This window comes from Rutilus rutilus (assembly GCF_951802725.1).
Source record: "Rutilus rutilus genome assembly, chromosome: 14".
Taxonomy (NCBI): domain Eukaryota; kingdom Metazoa; phylum Chordata; class Actinopteri; order Cypriniformes; family Leuciscidae; genus Rutilus; species Rutilus rutilus.
In genome coordinates this window covers 31,945,319-31,962,663 of record NC_140219.1, presented here as the reverse complement: position 1 = coordinate 31,962,663, position 17,345 = coordinate 31,945,319, and the positions used below count along the sequence as shown (strand labels likewise).

The window sequence follows — 17,345 nt, the reverse complement described above, 5'->3', positions numbered from 1 at the left end:
TGGGGTGGTGACAGTTAAAACATATTTGTTAATATAGATTTATTCTGATTAGGCAAGGCAAGGCAAGGCAAGTTTATTTATATAGCACATTTCATACACAATGGCAATTCAAAGTGCTTTACATAGAAGAAATTAAAATAATAAAAAGAAATAAGAATAATTAAAACAGTTTAGAAGAATACAAAATAAAATACAGTACAAACAGTCGGACGAACATTGGCACAGTGCTCATTCAGTAAATGCATAGTTAAACAGATGTGTTTTGAGTCTGGATTTGAATGTGACTACAGTAGGAGCACATCTGATCTCCTCTGGAAGCTGGTTCCAGCTGCGGCTGGCATAATAGCTAAAAGCGGACTCGCCATGTTTAGAGTGAACCCTTGGTATTTCAAGCTGATATGATCCTAATGATCTGAGTGATCTGTTGGGTTTATATTCAGTGAGCATATCTGCAATGTATTGAGGTCCTAGGCCATTGAATGATTTATATACCAGTAATAATACTTTAAAATCAATCCTAAATTTAACTGGGAGCCAGTGTAAAGACCTGAGGACTGGTGTGATATGTTCATATTTTCTGGTTCTGCTCAGAATCCTGGCGGCAGCGTTCTGTATGAGCTGCAACTGTCTTATGGTCTTTTTGGGAAGGCCAGTGAGGAGTCCATTACAATAATCCACCCTGCTGGTGATGAAAGCATGAACAAGTTTCTCTAAGTCTTGTCTGGAAACAAAGCATCTTATTCTTGCTATATTTTTCAGATGATAGTATGCTGATTTAGTTATTGCTTTGACATGACTACTGAAACTAAGGTCTGACTCTAGTGTCACACCAAGATTCCTGACTTGATGTTTAGTTGTTTGACCCCTAGAGTGAAGGTATGCGTTCACCTTGAGAACTTCATCTTTGTTTCCAAACGCAATGACTTCAGTTTTGTCTTTGTTTAACTGAAGAAAGTTTTGACACATCCAACTGTTAACTTCATCAATGCATTGGCACAGGGAGTCAATGGGGCTGTAATCGTTAGGCGATAGGGCTAAGTAGAGCTGTGTGTCGTCTGCATAGCTGTGGTAAGCAATTTGGTTCTTTCTCATTATTTGGCTCATTGGGAGCATATACAGGTTGAACAGGAGTGGTGCAAGAATTGAGCCTTGAGGGACTCCGCATGTCATGGATGTCCACTCAGACTTATGGTCTCCTATACTCACATAATAACCTCTCCCTTCTAAGTATGACCTGAACCATTTTAGGACTATCCCAGAAAGCCCCACCCAGTTTTCCAGCCTGTCCAGAAGTATGTTGTGATCGACAGTGTCAAATGCAGCACTGAGGTCGAGTAGTACCAGCACTGATAATTTGCCTGAGTCAGTATTTAAGCGAATATCGTTTATTATCTTTATGAGCGCTGTCTCTGTGCTGTGGTGCGGTCGGAAACCAGATTGAAAATTGTCAAAGTATCCATTCGAGCTTAAGAATTTGTTCAGCTGATTGAAGACAACTTTTTCAATGATCTTACCTATGAAAGGAAGATTTGAGATCGGTCTATAGGTGCTTAATATGGTCTTATCCAGATTGCTCTTTTTCAGGAGGGGCTTGACAACTGCAGTTTTTAGGGAGTTTGGAAAACTCCCAGAGAGAAGTGAAGCATTTACCACTTCTAGAAGATCTGCTTCTAAACTGTTTAACACACTTTTGAAAAACGATGTGGGAAGTGTGTCAAGAGTGCAGGTTGATGTTTTAAGGTGCTGTACGGTTTCTTCCAAAATTTTGCCATCAATTTCTTTGAAATCAGACATAGTAACTACTTTCTCAGGTGGTTTGATCTGTCTGACCCCAGCGCAAGTCAAGGATGTGCTGATCACCTTTCTGATATTATTGATTTTCTCAGAGAAGAAAGAAGCAAACTCACTGCACTTGCTGTCTGAGAGCATTTCACTGGGAATCTGGCTTGGGGGGTTTGTCAGTCTCTCTACAGTAGCAAAAAGAGTGCGTGTGTTGTTTAAATTGCTGTTTATAATATTTGAGAAGAAAGTCTGTCTAGCTTTGCCTAGTTCCATATTGAAAGCATGAAGGCTGTCTTTGTAGATGTTATAATGGACTACAAGTTTTGTCTTCCGCCACATGCGCTCTGCTTTTCTGCATTGTCTTTTCATATTTTGCACTGCTGTTGAGTTTCTCCAAGGTGCCTTTTGTCTGCCACTCTTCTTCCTGACTTTAACAGGAGCAATATCATCAATTACACCTTTAACTTTTGAGTTAAAAGAATCAAGGAGAAAATCAACAGAGTCTGCAGATATGCTTGGTGTTAAGGATATAGCCTTCATAAATAGGACACTATTGTTCTCATTTAAGCATCTCTTCTTGACAGACACAGATCTAGCTTCAGTGGCAGGAGAGATCAATATATCAAAGAAAATACAGAAATGATCAGACAGTGCTACATCCTTAATAACAATCGATGAAATGTTTAGACCCTTACTGATAAGTAAATCTAAAGTGTGTCCACGATTGTGTGGGGGTCCATGTACATGCTGAGTCAGATCAAAAGTTTTTAAAACAGTTTTGATTTCTTTTGCCATATTGTTTTCTCCATTATCTATATGGATGTTAAAATCTCCAGCAATGGCAAAACAGTCAAACTCTGAGGTAATTGTTGATAACAGTTCTGTAAAGTCCCAACGCTATCTCACGACCAATTCGTACGAATTCGTACGAATGATAAAAAGTTGGCTAATTCGTACTAATTCGTACGACCTGACTCGTACGAATTTGTACGATTTGTCTAAACCCACGTGATGGGTAGGTTTAGGGGCGGGGTCAGGGGTAGGTCATTCGTATGAAATTCATACGAATTGGCCAATTCGTCAAATATGTACGATTTTGCACAAAACGTACTAATTCGTACGAGTCAGGTCGTATGAATTCGTACGAATAAGCCACCTCGTAGAATTTGTACGTTTTCCCGTGAGATCGGGCTCAAAGTCCTCAGCAAAGGCTGGAGAGTATTTTGGAGGCCTGTAAATAATGAAAAGTAAAATGCGTGGAGCACCTTTTAACACAATACCCAGATATTCGAAAGACAGGTAATTCCCAAATGATATTTGCTTACATTGATAGCTATCTTTAAAAAGAGCAGCTAGACCTCCACCTCTCTTAACAGCTCTGCAGACACTCATAAAAGTAAAGTTAGGAGGGGCTGCTTCATTTAGGATTGTTGCACTGTACCTGTCTTCTAGCCAGGTTTCATTTAGAAGCATAAAATCCAGGTTGTTTGTGGTTATTAAGTCGTTGACTAGAAGTGATTTATTTTTAAGTGAGCGAATGTTTAAAAGAGCTAACTTAACAGACTTACTTTTCCCCACAGCAATATTAGTTTGACGTGTAATAGGCACCAGATTAGTTAGGTTTGCTGTACGGCTATTGAAGGCCTTAGACTTTCTATCATGTAATAGAACAGCAATAGAGAAAGATACAGGCACACTGGGTTCCCGCTTGTTTTGTAAACATTTGAGAAAGTTACTGTTATCAAAACGGGGACCCGACACATATCACTGAGAGCTGGTATCAGTTGTTTTTGGTTCACCTCGAGCAGAAGGTTCTCTAATCTTTAAGGAAAGATTAACATTTCTTTCACAGTTGTGCCAGTGTTAGCTGCGTTACTCACACTCTACTTTACCTTATGTTACAGATTTATGGTAATATCATGGAAATATTTACCTGATTTGTGAATGTAATTTTGTAATCTGAATCTGATGATAAAAATAATGCACATGACCTGTCCTCGCAAGCTGCATGCAAAAACAAACACAGTCTCAGATTCTGAATAATTCTGTCAGGACCACTATCGTCAAATACGATTGACAATTAGCATACAGTTTGGATTGGCGGTATGGTTCTGTTCTGGGCAAGAACTCCCTGCACATCCATGCAGTCTAGCATGGATAAGAGCAGCAATAACCCCCCTTAGGGTAAACAGAACAGAACCAACATGAATGTATTGCAGATATCATTAATTCAAGATACAACATAATTCGAGAATTTATTCTGATTCAAGGGGAATCAGAATGCCAAATCCTGACTGGACGAGAGGAGCTGGGGAGGGAGGAGGGTAATGAGCTCCTGAGAAACGTGACAGCTGCTGATAATATGTGGATCAGCTGAGTGTAGGACTCTAACGTGCTCTAATGTGCTAACGTGACCCGCCAAAACTGACACTACGCTTAGTTTTGAGCAGCTTCTTTTAATTATTCACTTTCAAGCACGTTACTGGTTTTAATGAGTTTGACTAATCTTTCAGTAAAATAATTCAATATTGTGTTTGGGGGGAGAAATATCCTACAGTAGTTTCTGTTGTTGCCATTCAGTTGTAAAAGTCATTGTATTGATAATTAAATAGAAAGTGTATTCACATTTTTTCACTTTAATCATTAACTGCAGGTCAAGTATATTTGATTGTGCTTAAATGGAACTAATGCAAGTAAACTCTAGGCACACTTTAAATATCTTGTATTTAAAGACCGATATTATACAGAAATCATACTATCCTTACTAAATGTGATATTAAAACATTTTAGGCTTAAAATTAAAAAATGTGCATTGTGCAATAAAGAAGTACTCCAAATAAAGTTTATTTATAATATTTATACCAGTAAGTCTAAAACAATATGTCAGTAAATATGTTAATGGGTTTGTAGTATACTTAGAGTAAAATAAATGTATTTTAAATATATTTTGGTATAGGTTTTTCTCACTAGGGCTGCAGGGTTGGGAAATACTGTGTGACAGCATCCTCCCTTACACTACATGAGCCTGTCCAGCAGAGGGAGTTGGTAACACACACACGCACACACACACACACACACACACACACACACACACACACACACACACACACACACACACACACACACACACAGGCACACACACACACACACACACACACACACACACACACACACACACACACAGGCACACACACACGCACACACACACTCAGACTGTGTCCCAATTCAAAGGCTGTAATCCAGCAATTTCTCCTGAAATTCTGAATTCTGCAAGGCAGCGAATGAGCTGTTGTATCTGTTGAATCCTTTATCTCTCGGGAAACGACGGACACATTTGGAGGAGCCTTCGCATTGGGACAGCCTTCGTCAACAGAGTGCTATTTTATAGTCAACAGAATCTACTTTATAGTGAAGAGTTGACAACAACACTGTTAATACTTACATGATGTCCTTATATCAAGTTCCTTATCAATATTCCTTTGACTCAGGGAAGAGTAGAGAAAATCATTTAACTTTGAACTTTTATTTCAGTAAAATTTAACTTACACAGGATTATTGTGACAAGTGCATAAAAAAAAATAAAAAAAAATGTAATGAAATTATATTTATTTTGAAAAAGCGCAGATCTTATTGTAAACGATTCATCCATGAACACGTATATTTTTATTTATTTGAATTTTTGTAATATTTAATCCAATCATTTATTCTCCTTAAACTCTACAATCGACTGTAAGCTCACATTCATTTTTGAGTGCAACATCCACATCTCAACATCTGATTCATTACCAACTGATGAACCTGCCCTGCACTATTTCTTTTTTTATTATGTTACACTTGGATGTGCGTCACAAAATGTAAGAAAAGATCCGTCACTATTTCCTTTTCATTGCGACTTTAGGTCAAATTACCTTTATTTATAACACGCAGAATTTATATATTATTAGCAGAATGCTAATATATTTATATACCTTTATTTTATAAAGCAGCTTTACAGATAAACAGGGAAATAATGATCAATGATGGAAACATAAATCAATTCTGCTGTAAAGCAGCTCTAAAAAGACGACAGTGTCATTGTTCAGCTGTAGTTCAGTGTTGATTCACTTTGAATCAGTTCAACGTTGATTCCATTCAGTTCAATAACAGTGTTGATGTTTTTGTTGCTGTCACCAAATCCCAGCATGCACTGCAGTCTCTGGTGCTGAGAACGGGTCCTGTTACATCATCAGTGGACATTTTGTCTTATCCATGGTGTTATGACTTATATTTGTCACTGCATATGTACTTAAAATAAATTGAAGTGCATTAGTTTGCATATGGTGCTATATATACATATATACATATTTAAACAGAATGACTTAACAGAACTCAGATTTTTAAGTCAGCTCAAAGTTTAACATTTAAGTGTGATTGATCAATGAGATCCTTTTATTACAGTGTTGTTATTGAAGCATAATTTGCAAAACTGAATGAATCTGGAAGCAGAATCAGATTTAACTGTGATTTTCTGCTGTAATAAAGAGTTTAACTGGTAAGATCCTCAGAGGAGAAGTTGTGCAGTGATTATATAAGAATGGAAAGACTGTGTCGTTGAAGGTGGATGTGAATGTGAGTAAATGTGTGTTAGTTACAGGATCAGAGAATGACACTGTTCCTCTGTCATAGTCCAGCTGAACTCTCACACGGTGAAGCTTCTGTTTAACAGTAAAGACAGTGACGGGTTGCTCTGGGGATTCTGAGCTGTATTTGCTGTTTATGTATCGTACACGCCAGACATTAGACTCAAAGAAATCCTCTCCTTTCCTTTGGTTTGATGCTGTGGTTATTCCAAGAATCCAGTATGTATTGTCTCCAACCTCCACATCCCAGCAGTGTGTTCCTGAGTTAAAGCCCTCAGATCCCAGGACACATGCATAACTGTCAATCCTCTGGATTATCAGGAAGTGTTTTATCGTCAGAAAAAGATGAGGGTGAAATAAGAAAATTCCAATAAAAATACACACTTGTGTCAAAATTTATGCAGTTGGCATTAACACTAGCCTGGAAATCCAGACCTAAATCTGAAAGATTAATGGTCTGGCATCGACTAATGAAAATTTGAAAATCTCACTGCACGCAATTGGATAACACTACAACCAATCACAACCTTCCATAAGCCTAGCTACCAGCGGAGCTAACTGGTAGATTAGACTCTTGCCCTATCCGGTCGGCAAAACAGCAAAAACGTCCTTCTTGCAAAGGAACGATTCGAGCGGCGTCTTCTGTTCCTCTTTTAGATAAAAAGCCAAGTTTAACTCGTTCATTGTAGCGGCCAAAGCCGTTTCAAACAACTGGTGTTCATCCATAGCCATCTTGCAATGTTTACTAAAGACTTCGACGTCACAGCGCTGTCATCTGTTTAGCTCGCCTCTGGCCCGCCTATATCAGATAAACCGATGTGATTGGTGCAGCTTGGATACAGGGGCATATTTAATGAGCATCATTACTCGACACCAGAGTAACCCGCTGAGCAAATTCAACTTGTGCTCTCGCGAGAACTCTGGGTTTCTAGGGTACATTAACACAGGAAACATCCAAAAACTAAACTGAAAAAGACAAAAATGTCCTTTAGGACACACAAGTGTTAAGTTAGCTCTAAATTTTACATTTAAGTGTGATTGATCAATGAGACCCTTTTATTACAGTGTTATTATTAAAGCATAATTTGCAAAACTGAATTAATCTAGAAGCAGAATCAGATTTAACTGTGATTTTCTGCTGTAATAAACAGTTTAACTGGTAAGATCCTCAGAGGAGAAGATGTGTAGGCATTATATAAGAATGGAAAGACCATCTCTGTGAAGGATGTCCTGAATGTGCGCAGACATTTATTGGTTACAGGATCAGAGAATGACACTGTTCCTCTGTCATAGTCCAGCTGAACTCTCACACGCTGAAGCTTCTGGTTAACAGTAAAGACAGTGACGGGTTGCTCTGGGGATTCTGAGCTGTATTTGCTGTTTATGTATCGCACATACCAGACATTAGACTTAAAGAAAACCTCTCCCTTCCTTTGGTTTGATGCTGTGGTTATTCCAAGAATCCAGTATGTATTGTCTCCAACCTCCACATCCCAGCAGTGTGTTCCTGAGTTAAAGCCCTCAGATCCCAGGACACATGCATAACTGTCAATCCTCTCTGGATTATCAGGAAGTGTTTTATCTCCATCACTGTACGACACACTGGTCAGATCAGCAGAGAGTGTGAGATGAGGATGTGCTGTGTTTGGATCCAGAGTCAACGGAGCTGCAAAGAGAATAACATCAGATTACAGGATGAAATATGATGTATTAGAAATGTAAATGTAAAACACATATAAAGACTTTGTTGAAAGAAATCATGAATCATAAAATCATGACAATGGTCTCTCAGTTACTGTCAGAATTGATTGAGGCTTCAGGTTTAATATCAGTATTCAATAAACACTATTTTATCCTAATACATAAACATAGATAATGAGGAATAAACTTTTCATTATGAGTTCGCTGCATGATCTGATGATTTTCTGAAATACAGTTCAGATTCACTTGGAAATTATTAAATATATTTCTATCAAATGTTGATGTTGTGTGTGTTTATATGTGAACTATCTTCTGCACTGGTGTCAAGTCTGCTGAGACTCACTGTGTTGGACAGTTTCCATCATCTTCTTCCAGACTCTGAACGGCAGGTTACCCAGATAACGCGACACATGGATCAAAGCTCCAGAACTCATCCGTGGATCCGGCTGTGAGATCTGGACTCTGAGGAACATTCAGGAGTCAGAACTGCAGTGAATTTGAGTTCAGATCCACTGAGAGAAGAGATACGAGCAGCTCACTCACCTTTCCATCGTGACTTTATAGTTCTGGAAAATATAGAGTTTGAAAACATTTTAATATCTTGTCAAACACTCTCAGGGCCCTATTTTTTTTTTTTTTTTTTTCCTCACTTTATTTATAAATTTCTCCACATATTACAAAATTCCAACCATTCCAAAACACAGTTGTACAACATATGTAGAGAAAAAGTGTAAAAAAAAGGGTAAGATCAGAAGATAAGCAGGGGTCCAGGACAAACCTAATATAAAGGGAACAAATATTAGCCCCAAATAAGAATGTTCAAGGAAACCCATACATTATCAAATATGCAAAAATTACCCCTCAACCTCCCCACTACCCCCCCCCCCCCCCCCCCCAAAAAAAAAAAAAAAAAAAAAAAAAAAAAACACCTGTGCCAACCAAGGTAAATGTCTAAACAACACAATCAATAAGTATGAGTACAGGAGCACTAACACACTAGAAGAAAGTACAATTAACTATTTTCCAGTATGCAAGGAGTGTATGTTTCCATATATGCAAGGAGAGAACCCCACATTTTGTAAAAGTTCTTGAGAGAGCCCTTCAGTGAGTATCTGATTTTCTCCAGTTTAATACAGTGAAAAACGTCTTTAATCCATAAAGTGTGAGTAGGCGGGACAGATGATTTCCAATGCAGTAAAATCTGACGTCTGGCCAGGAGGGTCACAAAGGCCACAAAATCTGCCTTGTACCGTGGACAGTGAACTGGCAAAGAAAGTGTACCAAACAGTGCTGTTATAGCCACAGGTTCAATTATTGTCTCAACTACCTCTGACATTGTCTCAAAAATATCAGTCCAATACCCATGTAGGGTTGGGCAAAACCAAAACATATGCGCCAGGGTTGCAGGAGCCTGACGACAACGGTCACATATAGGGTCAATGTCAGAATAAATTTTAGAAAGTTTGACCTTACTCCAGTGAGTGCGATGGAGTATTTTGCATTGGATCCATCCATGTTTGACACACACAGATGAGGAATGCACCCTGTATAAAATACTCTCCCATAGTTCATCTGAAATTTCCTCTAATAAGTCTTCCTCCCACTGAGTTTTTATAGATAGCAGTGAGCTTCTATGTAGGGAACATATTTTGTCATAAAAAAAAGAAATCATCCTTTTTCCAATAGGTAGTGGCTCAAGAAATAAATCTATGGAAGTGGGAGTGGGGAGCCTAGGAAATTGAGGGTACATATTACGGATAAAACTGCGAGCCTGCAAGTATCGGAAAAAATTATTTCTGGGCAGTGAAAACTTATCCACGAGTTGTTGAAAGGATGCAAAAACATCATCTATATATAAATCTTTAAACATTGATAGGCCGTGTGTTGCCCACTGGGAAAAAGTATTGTCCATCATTGATGGTGAAAAAGCAAAGTTTGACGCTATAGGGGCAGACATAGAAAATGTTTGCAATCCATAATACCGCCTAAACTGTCTCCAGATTCGCAGTGAAGTTTTTACAATATAATTTTTTGTATAAGGAGAAAATGAACTGTTAATAGGGGAATATAACAGGGCAGTTAATGTAGTAGGAATACATGAAGTTACTTCCATGGCAAGCCACATGGGTGAGCACTGTGATTGGGCCTGATTTAACCAGTACTGGAAGACCCTGAAATTAGCTGCCCAGTAATAGTGTCTAAAGTTGGGTAAACCCATACCCCCAAGAGACTTAGGTCGTTGAAGAAGTGCTTTGCTAATTCTAGCAGTCTTTTTATCCCAAATAAACTCTGAAATTAATCTGTCTACTCTCTGAAAAAATGATTGAGGGAGAAAAATGGGAATACACTGAAACAAATACATAAACTTTGGGAGGGTATTCATTTTTACAGAATTAATTCTACCAGCTAAGGATATAGGAAGTATCGACCATCGTTCAAAGTCTTTCTGAACCTGAAGCAGTAGATTATCAAAATTAAATTTAAAAAGATCTTGACATCTGTTGGTTATACAGACCCCGAGATATTTAAAATTGCACTGTGCAATTTTAAATGGTAAAGTATGCAAAGGGTATTTATTGGCCACTGCATTCAATGGGAAAAATTCACTTTTGCCTAAATTTAGCTTGTAACCAGAAATAAAACCAAATAATTTTAAATTGTTAAGAACCGCAGGTACTGTAATAGAAAAATCAGAGATATACAGAAGAAGATCATCTGCATACAATGAGACCTTCTGTTCAATACCTAATCTTGTTATTCCTTTTATTAATGGGTCAGACTTTAAAGCAACGGAAAGAGGCTCAATGGCAATAGCAAAAAGAAGGGGGCTTAAAGGGCATCCTTGGCGGGTGGAACGGTAAAGATTGAAGTATTCTGAACGAATATTATTAGTCCTAACTGAGGCCTGAGGAGCAGAATACCGCAACTTCACCCATGAAATAAAATTCTCACCAAAACCAAATTTTTTTAATGTATAGAAAAGATATTCCCATTCTACCCGGTCAAATGCTTTCTCAGCATCCAATGACAGAGCAGCTTCTGGGATAGAAGGGGGTGAGGAATTATAAACAACATTACATAATTGCCTAATATTAAAAAAGGAATGCCTACCCTTAATAAAACCAGTCTGGTCTGAAGATATGATTGAAGGCAATACAGATTCTAGACGCACCGCCAATAATTTTGATAAAAGTTTAAAATCAACATTAAGCAAACTAATAGGACGATATGAAGAGCAGTCCAAAGGATCTTTATCTTTTTTTAGGATCAGGGAGATTGAGGCCTGGTTAAGTGTTTGAGGGAGTTTTGATAAATTGAATGATTCGTTGTACATGTCCAATAATATGGGAGCCAATTTGTTAAAAAATATCTTATAAAATTCTACTGGATACCCATCGGGTCCAGGGCATTTGCCACTTTGCATCGAGGAAGCAGCTTTAGCAAGTTCATCTATAGTGATGGGTATTTCTAGCTGATCAACAAAATTAGAATCCACTGTAGGGATACTGAGGGTACTAAAAAAATGATCAAAGTCAGAGAGGTTGGCAGTTTGCTCAGATGTATAAAGGGAAGTATAATAATCTTTAAAATGGTTGTTAATTAATATGGGATCTGTTGTTGTCCCTGAAGGTGTTTTAATTTGGGAAATAAGGTGGGAAGTTGCTTCCTGCCGCAGTTGGAGAGCTAGCAGCCGACCTGCCTTGTCTCCCTCTTCATAGTACCTAGACCTAGTTCTGAGCAGTAAATTCTCTACATGACTTGTTGAGAGTATATCGAATTCTGCTTGTAATGCTTGGCGTTCCTTATAAATATCTGGAGATGGGGTAACAGCATATATATTATCTAATTTAGTTATTTTCTGCGTTATCTCAGAACGCCTCTTTTTGTTTAACCTTGCCTTATGGCAAGTATATGAAATTATTTCCCCCCTAAGAAATGCCTTAAGGGTTTCCCAAAAAAGAGATGCAGATATCTCCGGACTGCTATTTGTGGATATGAAAAAATCTATTCGCTGAGAAACAAATTCCACAAAACTGTTTTCCGATAGCATGCGGGTGTTGAATCGCCACGGTGGGCGTGTACCATTGAGCCCCTCAACGTAAATATTCATGGTAACTGGTGCATGGTCCGATATTACAATAGCATTGTAATTGCACGACTCCACTGATTGGATAAGTCTATTATCTATTAAAAAATAATCAATGCGTGTAAATGTTTGATGAACATGGGAAAAGAAAGAAAATGCTTTACCACATGGATTAAAGAAACGCCATGGGTCAGAAATGGCAAATTCTTCCATAAAAGACTGAATTACCCGGGCAGATTTTGAGGGTGAATTACGTCTGAGAGAAGAACGATCAAGGTCAGGATTAAGCCAACAGTTGAAGTCCCCTCCCATAATAATAGAATATGAAGAAGTGTCTGGCAATGAGGAAAATAAGTGTCTAAAGAATTTGTCGTCGTCCCAATTAGGGGCGTAAATGTTAACTAAAAGAAGTGCTGTGTTACCAATTCTCCCTGAGACGATGACAAATCTGCCATTAGGATCCGTTTTAACATCTAAACATACAAAGGGCACTGATTTATGTATAAGGATTGCTGTCCCTCTGGCTTTACCCTGAAATGTGGAATGATACACCTGGCCTACCCATCTTCTTTTTAGTAGCTGATGGTCTTTTGTTTTGAGATGAGTCTCTTGGAGATAAACGATATGTGCCCCCAAATGATGAAGATGATGTAGTACCTTACTACGTTTCACTGGTTCGTTTACCCCTTTGCAGTTCCAACTAACAAACTTTAAGTTGTTACCTCCTGCTCGGTACCCTGTCTTAGACTGTGACATGTTTAAAGTAAAAGTAATAAATCAAGTGTACAAGTAATAATGATAAAATAATAAAATAATCTGGCAAAACACTGTAGGTGGCACAAAAAAAAAAAAAAAAAAAAAAGCATCTCCCCAAATGAGATACAGATACAACCCCCTTTAACATTAACCCCTAAATAGACACACTGTAACAACACTAGCGCTAACACAACTCGCGTAATGTTGCTTCGAAAAAGGTAACAGTATTTTAAGTATGAAAATATAAAAATATCACTGAACAGAACAGCAGTCATGGAGTTCTAACCAGTCCCCTATATCAGCAAAGAATAGTTCACAAAGATGATAGTAGAGGGGGCATGATGATTACAATCATGAGCTCTCAATAATGAAGCACCAGCCAATAAAAAAAAAAATTATAAAAAAAAACATAATATCCATCTGTGTTGCTCAGGCCGATACTTGCCCCATCTGTAAATTACTATGACTCGCTACCTGACGCATCCGCAGGTTTCACGTTACTGCGAACGAAGTTTAGTGCAGCAGATGGCTCCGTAAACTTGTGTGAAACTCCATCAGGTAACGTGATCCTCAGCACTGCAGGGAAAAGCAAGCCAAACTTGACTCCAGGACATGAATGGAGGATGCGTTTAACATCTCTGAATGAAGCCCGCTTCTTAGCCACAGCCGTAGTGTAGTCCGCGAAAATGGACAGCCTCTTTCCGTTGTAATAGAGAGGGGAGAGATCCGCGGCTCTTTGAAGAATCTCAGTACGCACATGAAAGTAATGCACTCTGATGACAAAAGGGCGAGGAGGTTCTCCTTTCTTTGGTTTTTCACGGAGCGTACGATGTGCTCGATCCAGCAAGGGTTTATCCTGGAGGTGCAAAATCTCCTGCAAAAGTTGGGCCACATATTCAGTGGGGCGCGAACCCTCGCAGCCCTCGGAAAGCCCCACTAAGCGGATATTGTTTCTCCTGGAACGTCCCTCCAAATCTTCGCACTTAGAGTCAAGATGAGTTACGCGCTCACTGAGCGACGTTACCAAATTCTCAAGCTCTGTAATATGATCGCTATGATCAGACGAAGATCGCTCCAGTTCTTTTATGGTACTAGTGTTGGCTTCGACCATCTGTTGCAAAGGTTCCAACCAGCCTTTGACGTCTGATCGCACTGTAGTGATCTCAGAGCGTAAGTCAGAAGATAAAGAATCGATTTTCTGACAAATCTCATTCTTGACAGAGTCCAACATTGTCTGAAGACAAGTAACAGTCCCGGGCGATTCATCCGCGGGGCACACATTCACCGTGGACCCGTTCGCGTCGCTTGAGGAGAGCGGTGCTTTGCTGCGGCCTCCTTTACCCGCGTCACCTTTTGAGCGAGACGACGACATATTTACACTTATAATCAGTGTAAGAATAGTACCAGAGTTTAGGAGGTTGGTTTTAAGTTATATAACAAAACAAAAAAAGATCCTGCTGTTCAATATATGAGTAAATCTGTCACCTTCCCCGAGAGCGAACGAAAACACGTCTTACATTCTCAACGCGCAACAGCGCCCCCTCAGGGCCCTATTTTAACGATCTGAAACGCAAGTGTCAAAGCGCAAAGCGCAAGTAACTTTGTGGGCGGGTCTCGGCGCTGTTGCTATTTTCCCGGCGGGATAAATTACTCTTGCGCCCGACGCAAATCTAAAAGGGGTTGGTCTGAAGTAGCTTCATTATTCATAGGTGTGGTTTGGGCGTAACGTGAAATAAACCAATCAGAGCGACATCTCACATTCCCTTTAAGAGCAGGCGCGCTTTTTCTAAGCGGATTCCTATTATAACGGCGGATTTGCCAGGCGCGCGCCAGGAGCGGTTCACAGCCGAGGAGACCGACGTCCTCGTCACGGCCGTAAAACACAGAGAAGTGACGTTGGGGATGGAGAAACAAACACACCCAAATTAGCTTCGGTTAAACAGGCGTATGATAATTTGGGCGTATGATTAAATGTGTAAGCTAGATTTATGCCTATTTTATTTTCACATCTTCATGGACACAACAATGATTTCCCTCGTGTATTAATATGAATAAATGAATGAAATCTTTATTTCGAACAATTAAAAAATAAATGAAACCAAAGACAGCAACACATTAAATATCCATCAAGAAAAATAAAACAAAATCAAGAAAAACAAAACCTTTTTTTTTTTTTTTTGCATAATAATCACACTGTTCGAAAAGGGATACGTAGAAGCCCTAGGCTTATCAAGACCTACAAGACCTAATATTTTTCCTAGTAATAATGTATGATTTGCAAAAATGAAAACGGCTGCTTCTGTGTAGATGAGAGCATCAAATTGTAATGCGCGTTGTGCACACGCTACATTGATTATGGCCAAGCATGCGCCCTTAAAATAGCATGAATAACATGCGCAACGCGCCACTGACTTTAGACTAGGTTTTTCCTGGTCACTGGCGGAATTGTTTTCTAAACCTGCAAAATAGCATGAGGGAACGTTTGCGCCGAAACACGCCTCCTCTTTGCGCTGAACCGCCCCGGGGAGCGCAAGTGTATTTGCTAGTTAACCGACGTGCGTCTGTGGAGGGAAAAGTCCGCTTTGCGCGGGTGCAAAATAGGAATGATACATGCGTCAGTGTACAAAGTCAATTGCGCTGGGTGCAAGATAGGGCCCTCAGTGTCAATGAGTCTCTCTATACAAGTTGTTTTCTGCACAGAGAATGAAGCCAGATTGATTTGTCACCTTTAGAAACGAGACGTCATTGTCTTTCATCATCTCCTCCATGTCTCTGATTGTGTGTGAAAGAGCTGAGATGTGTGTGTTCATCTCCTCCAGCTTCTCCTTCATCCTCTGCTTCTTCTGCTCCTCTTCCTCTCTCAGTGCAGTGATTGTAGCTTCTTCTTCGTCTCTGAGAAACTGATGAAGCTTCTCAAACTCTTCTTTAATCTGACGCTCTGTGTGCTCAGCTTGAGACTGAAATCAAATCACATTCACTTCAGTCAGCGCTGTATGAACACACACTCCACTAATGTCAATAATAAACTCTGTGTGTGAATGTTGAGTATTTAACTCTTTATATCCTCACCTTGATGTGTTCAATTGTTTCATCACACTCTTCTTTCATTTCTTCTCCATGTTTGAGCTTGTTTTGTAAGGACGTCAGTGCTGTATTAAATTCCTCCTACAGGTTAAGATGAAAATCTGTGAAACTTATGCAGCTCTAAGAGGTTTAAACATTGTATGTTTGGATGTTTTTAAATTATTCATATGATGAATGGGTCATTCTCATGGAAGCATTTGTGTCTGAAAATTGCAGGACATCAAGAAACATCAAGAAATCATCATGGCAAATTCTAATTATTATATCCATGCAGTTGTAAATTTGTGGTTGTGCAAATACAGAACATTTCTATCTTTTCAAAAGATGTTTTGTGCCAATGCTGTTACATTCAAGAAGATTTGAACATCAGAGGGTCGAAGAGCAGAATTTTATATCAGAGAGATATAAAGATTTAGTCTGAGTAAAAATGGTCTATTGGTCTATTGTATACACAAATAATACTGTTTCTATGTTTAGCACTGTATTCAGCATATGAAATGAGAGACATTTGTCTTACCTTGTAAGATGAAAGCACTTCACTGATGGGTCTGAATGTGTGATTCGCGTGTTTCTCTGAGTCTCTGCACACTAAACACACAGGCTGTTTGTCCTCCTGACAGAAGAGTTTGAGTTTCTCACTGTGTAAACTGCAGATCTCCTCAGATCCTGATGAACATTTCTCATTTCCCTCCTTTATCAATGAATCACACAAGTTTTTTAACACAAGAATAACTGGAGGATCATCTTTTGAAGATCTTCTCCTGCAGACAGGACACTCCTGAGTTTTCTTAGTTTTCCAGAACTGTTGTAGACACTCTTTACAAATACTGTGACTACAGGACAGAATAACAGGAGTCTTGAAGATTTCACAGCAAACGGGACAAGAAAGCTCTTCCACAGATTTTGAATCCATTTCCTCATCTTGTAAAAGATCCAATGATCTACAATTTACTTTCACTTTCTGAACTTTGTTTAAACAACTATTACAATTAAAATCTAATCTGGGTTAATTCAGAAATAAACAAAAATGCTATAATATAATGTGTCCTCCTCTGTTCTTCACAACACTGACTCGTTTCAGCTTTCAGTAAAAATGAAAGGCAAAAATAATGACTAGTCACTTCCTGGTAAGGTTTGTAAGAGGGTGGAGTTTGTGTGTGTGTGGTTGTGTACATGTGTGTGTGTGTGTGTGTGTGTGGGGGGGGGGGGGGGGGGTCATGGATGGTATCCGTCATGATTCCTGTCTTGTGTTCCCCTTGTTTTGTGTGGACTAATGTTATTTCCTGTTCTGTGCCATGTTTTGTAGTCCTTTGTAG

The 17,345-nt window shown here is 39.0% G+C and overlaps 1 protein-coding gene across 1 annotated transcript; it reads right to left on the bottom strand.

The window, feature by feature from the left end:
• Positions 1 to 5,440: 5,440 nt before the first annotated feature.
• LOC311303455 (zinc-binding protein A33-like) lies at positions 5,441 to 17,131 on the bottom strand. Its single transcript, XM_084429957.1, has 6 exons — positions 16,547 to 17,131; positions 16,015 to 16,110; positions 15,672 to 15,902; positions 8,646 to 8,668; positions 8,446 to 8,564; positions 5,441 to 8,067 (listed from the first exon to the last, which is right to left on the bottom strand). Exons 1-6 carry the CDS (start codon positions 16,940 to 16,942, stop codon positions 7,523 to 7,525), a joined length of 1,410 nt encoding a protein of 469 aa, XP_084286083.1. The 5' UTR covers positions 16,943 to 17,131; the 3' UTR covers positions 5,441 to 7,522.
• Positions 17,132 to 17,345: the final 214 nt, after the last annotated feature.

What these genes read in the sequence shown, in the direction of transcription:
- LOC311303455 (XM_084429957.1), bottom strand. Translation starts at nt 16,942, where the DNA reads ATGGATTCAAAATCTGTGGAAGAGCTTTCTTGTCCCGTTTGCTGTGAA. An exon ending in ATGACGTCTCGTTTCTAAAG is followed by an intron (nt 8,669 to 15,671) that starts GTGACAAATCAA and finishes TATATTTTCCAG; the next exon opens with AACTATAAAGTCACGATGGA. An exon ending in TATAAAGTCACGATGGAAAG is followed by an intron (nt 8,565 to 8,645) that starts GTGAGTGAGCTG and finishes AATGTTCCTCAG; the next exon opens with AGTCCAGATCTCACAGCCGG.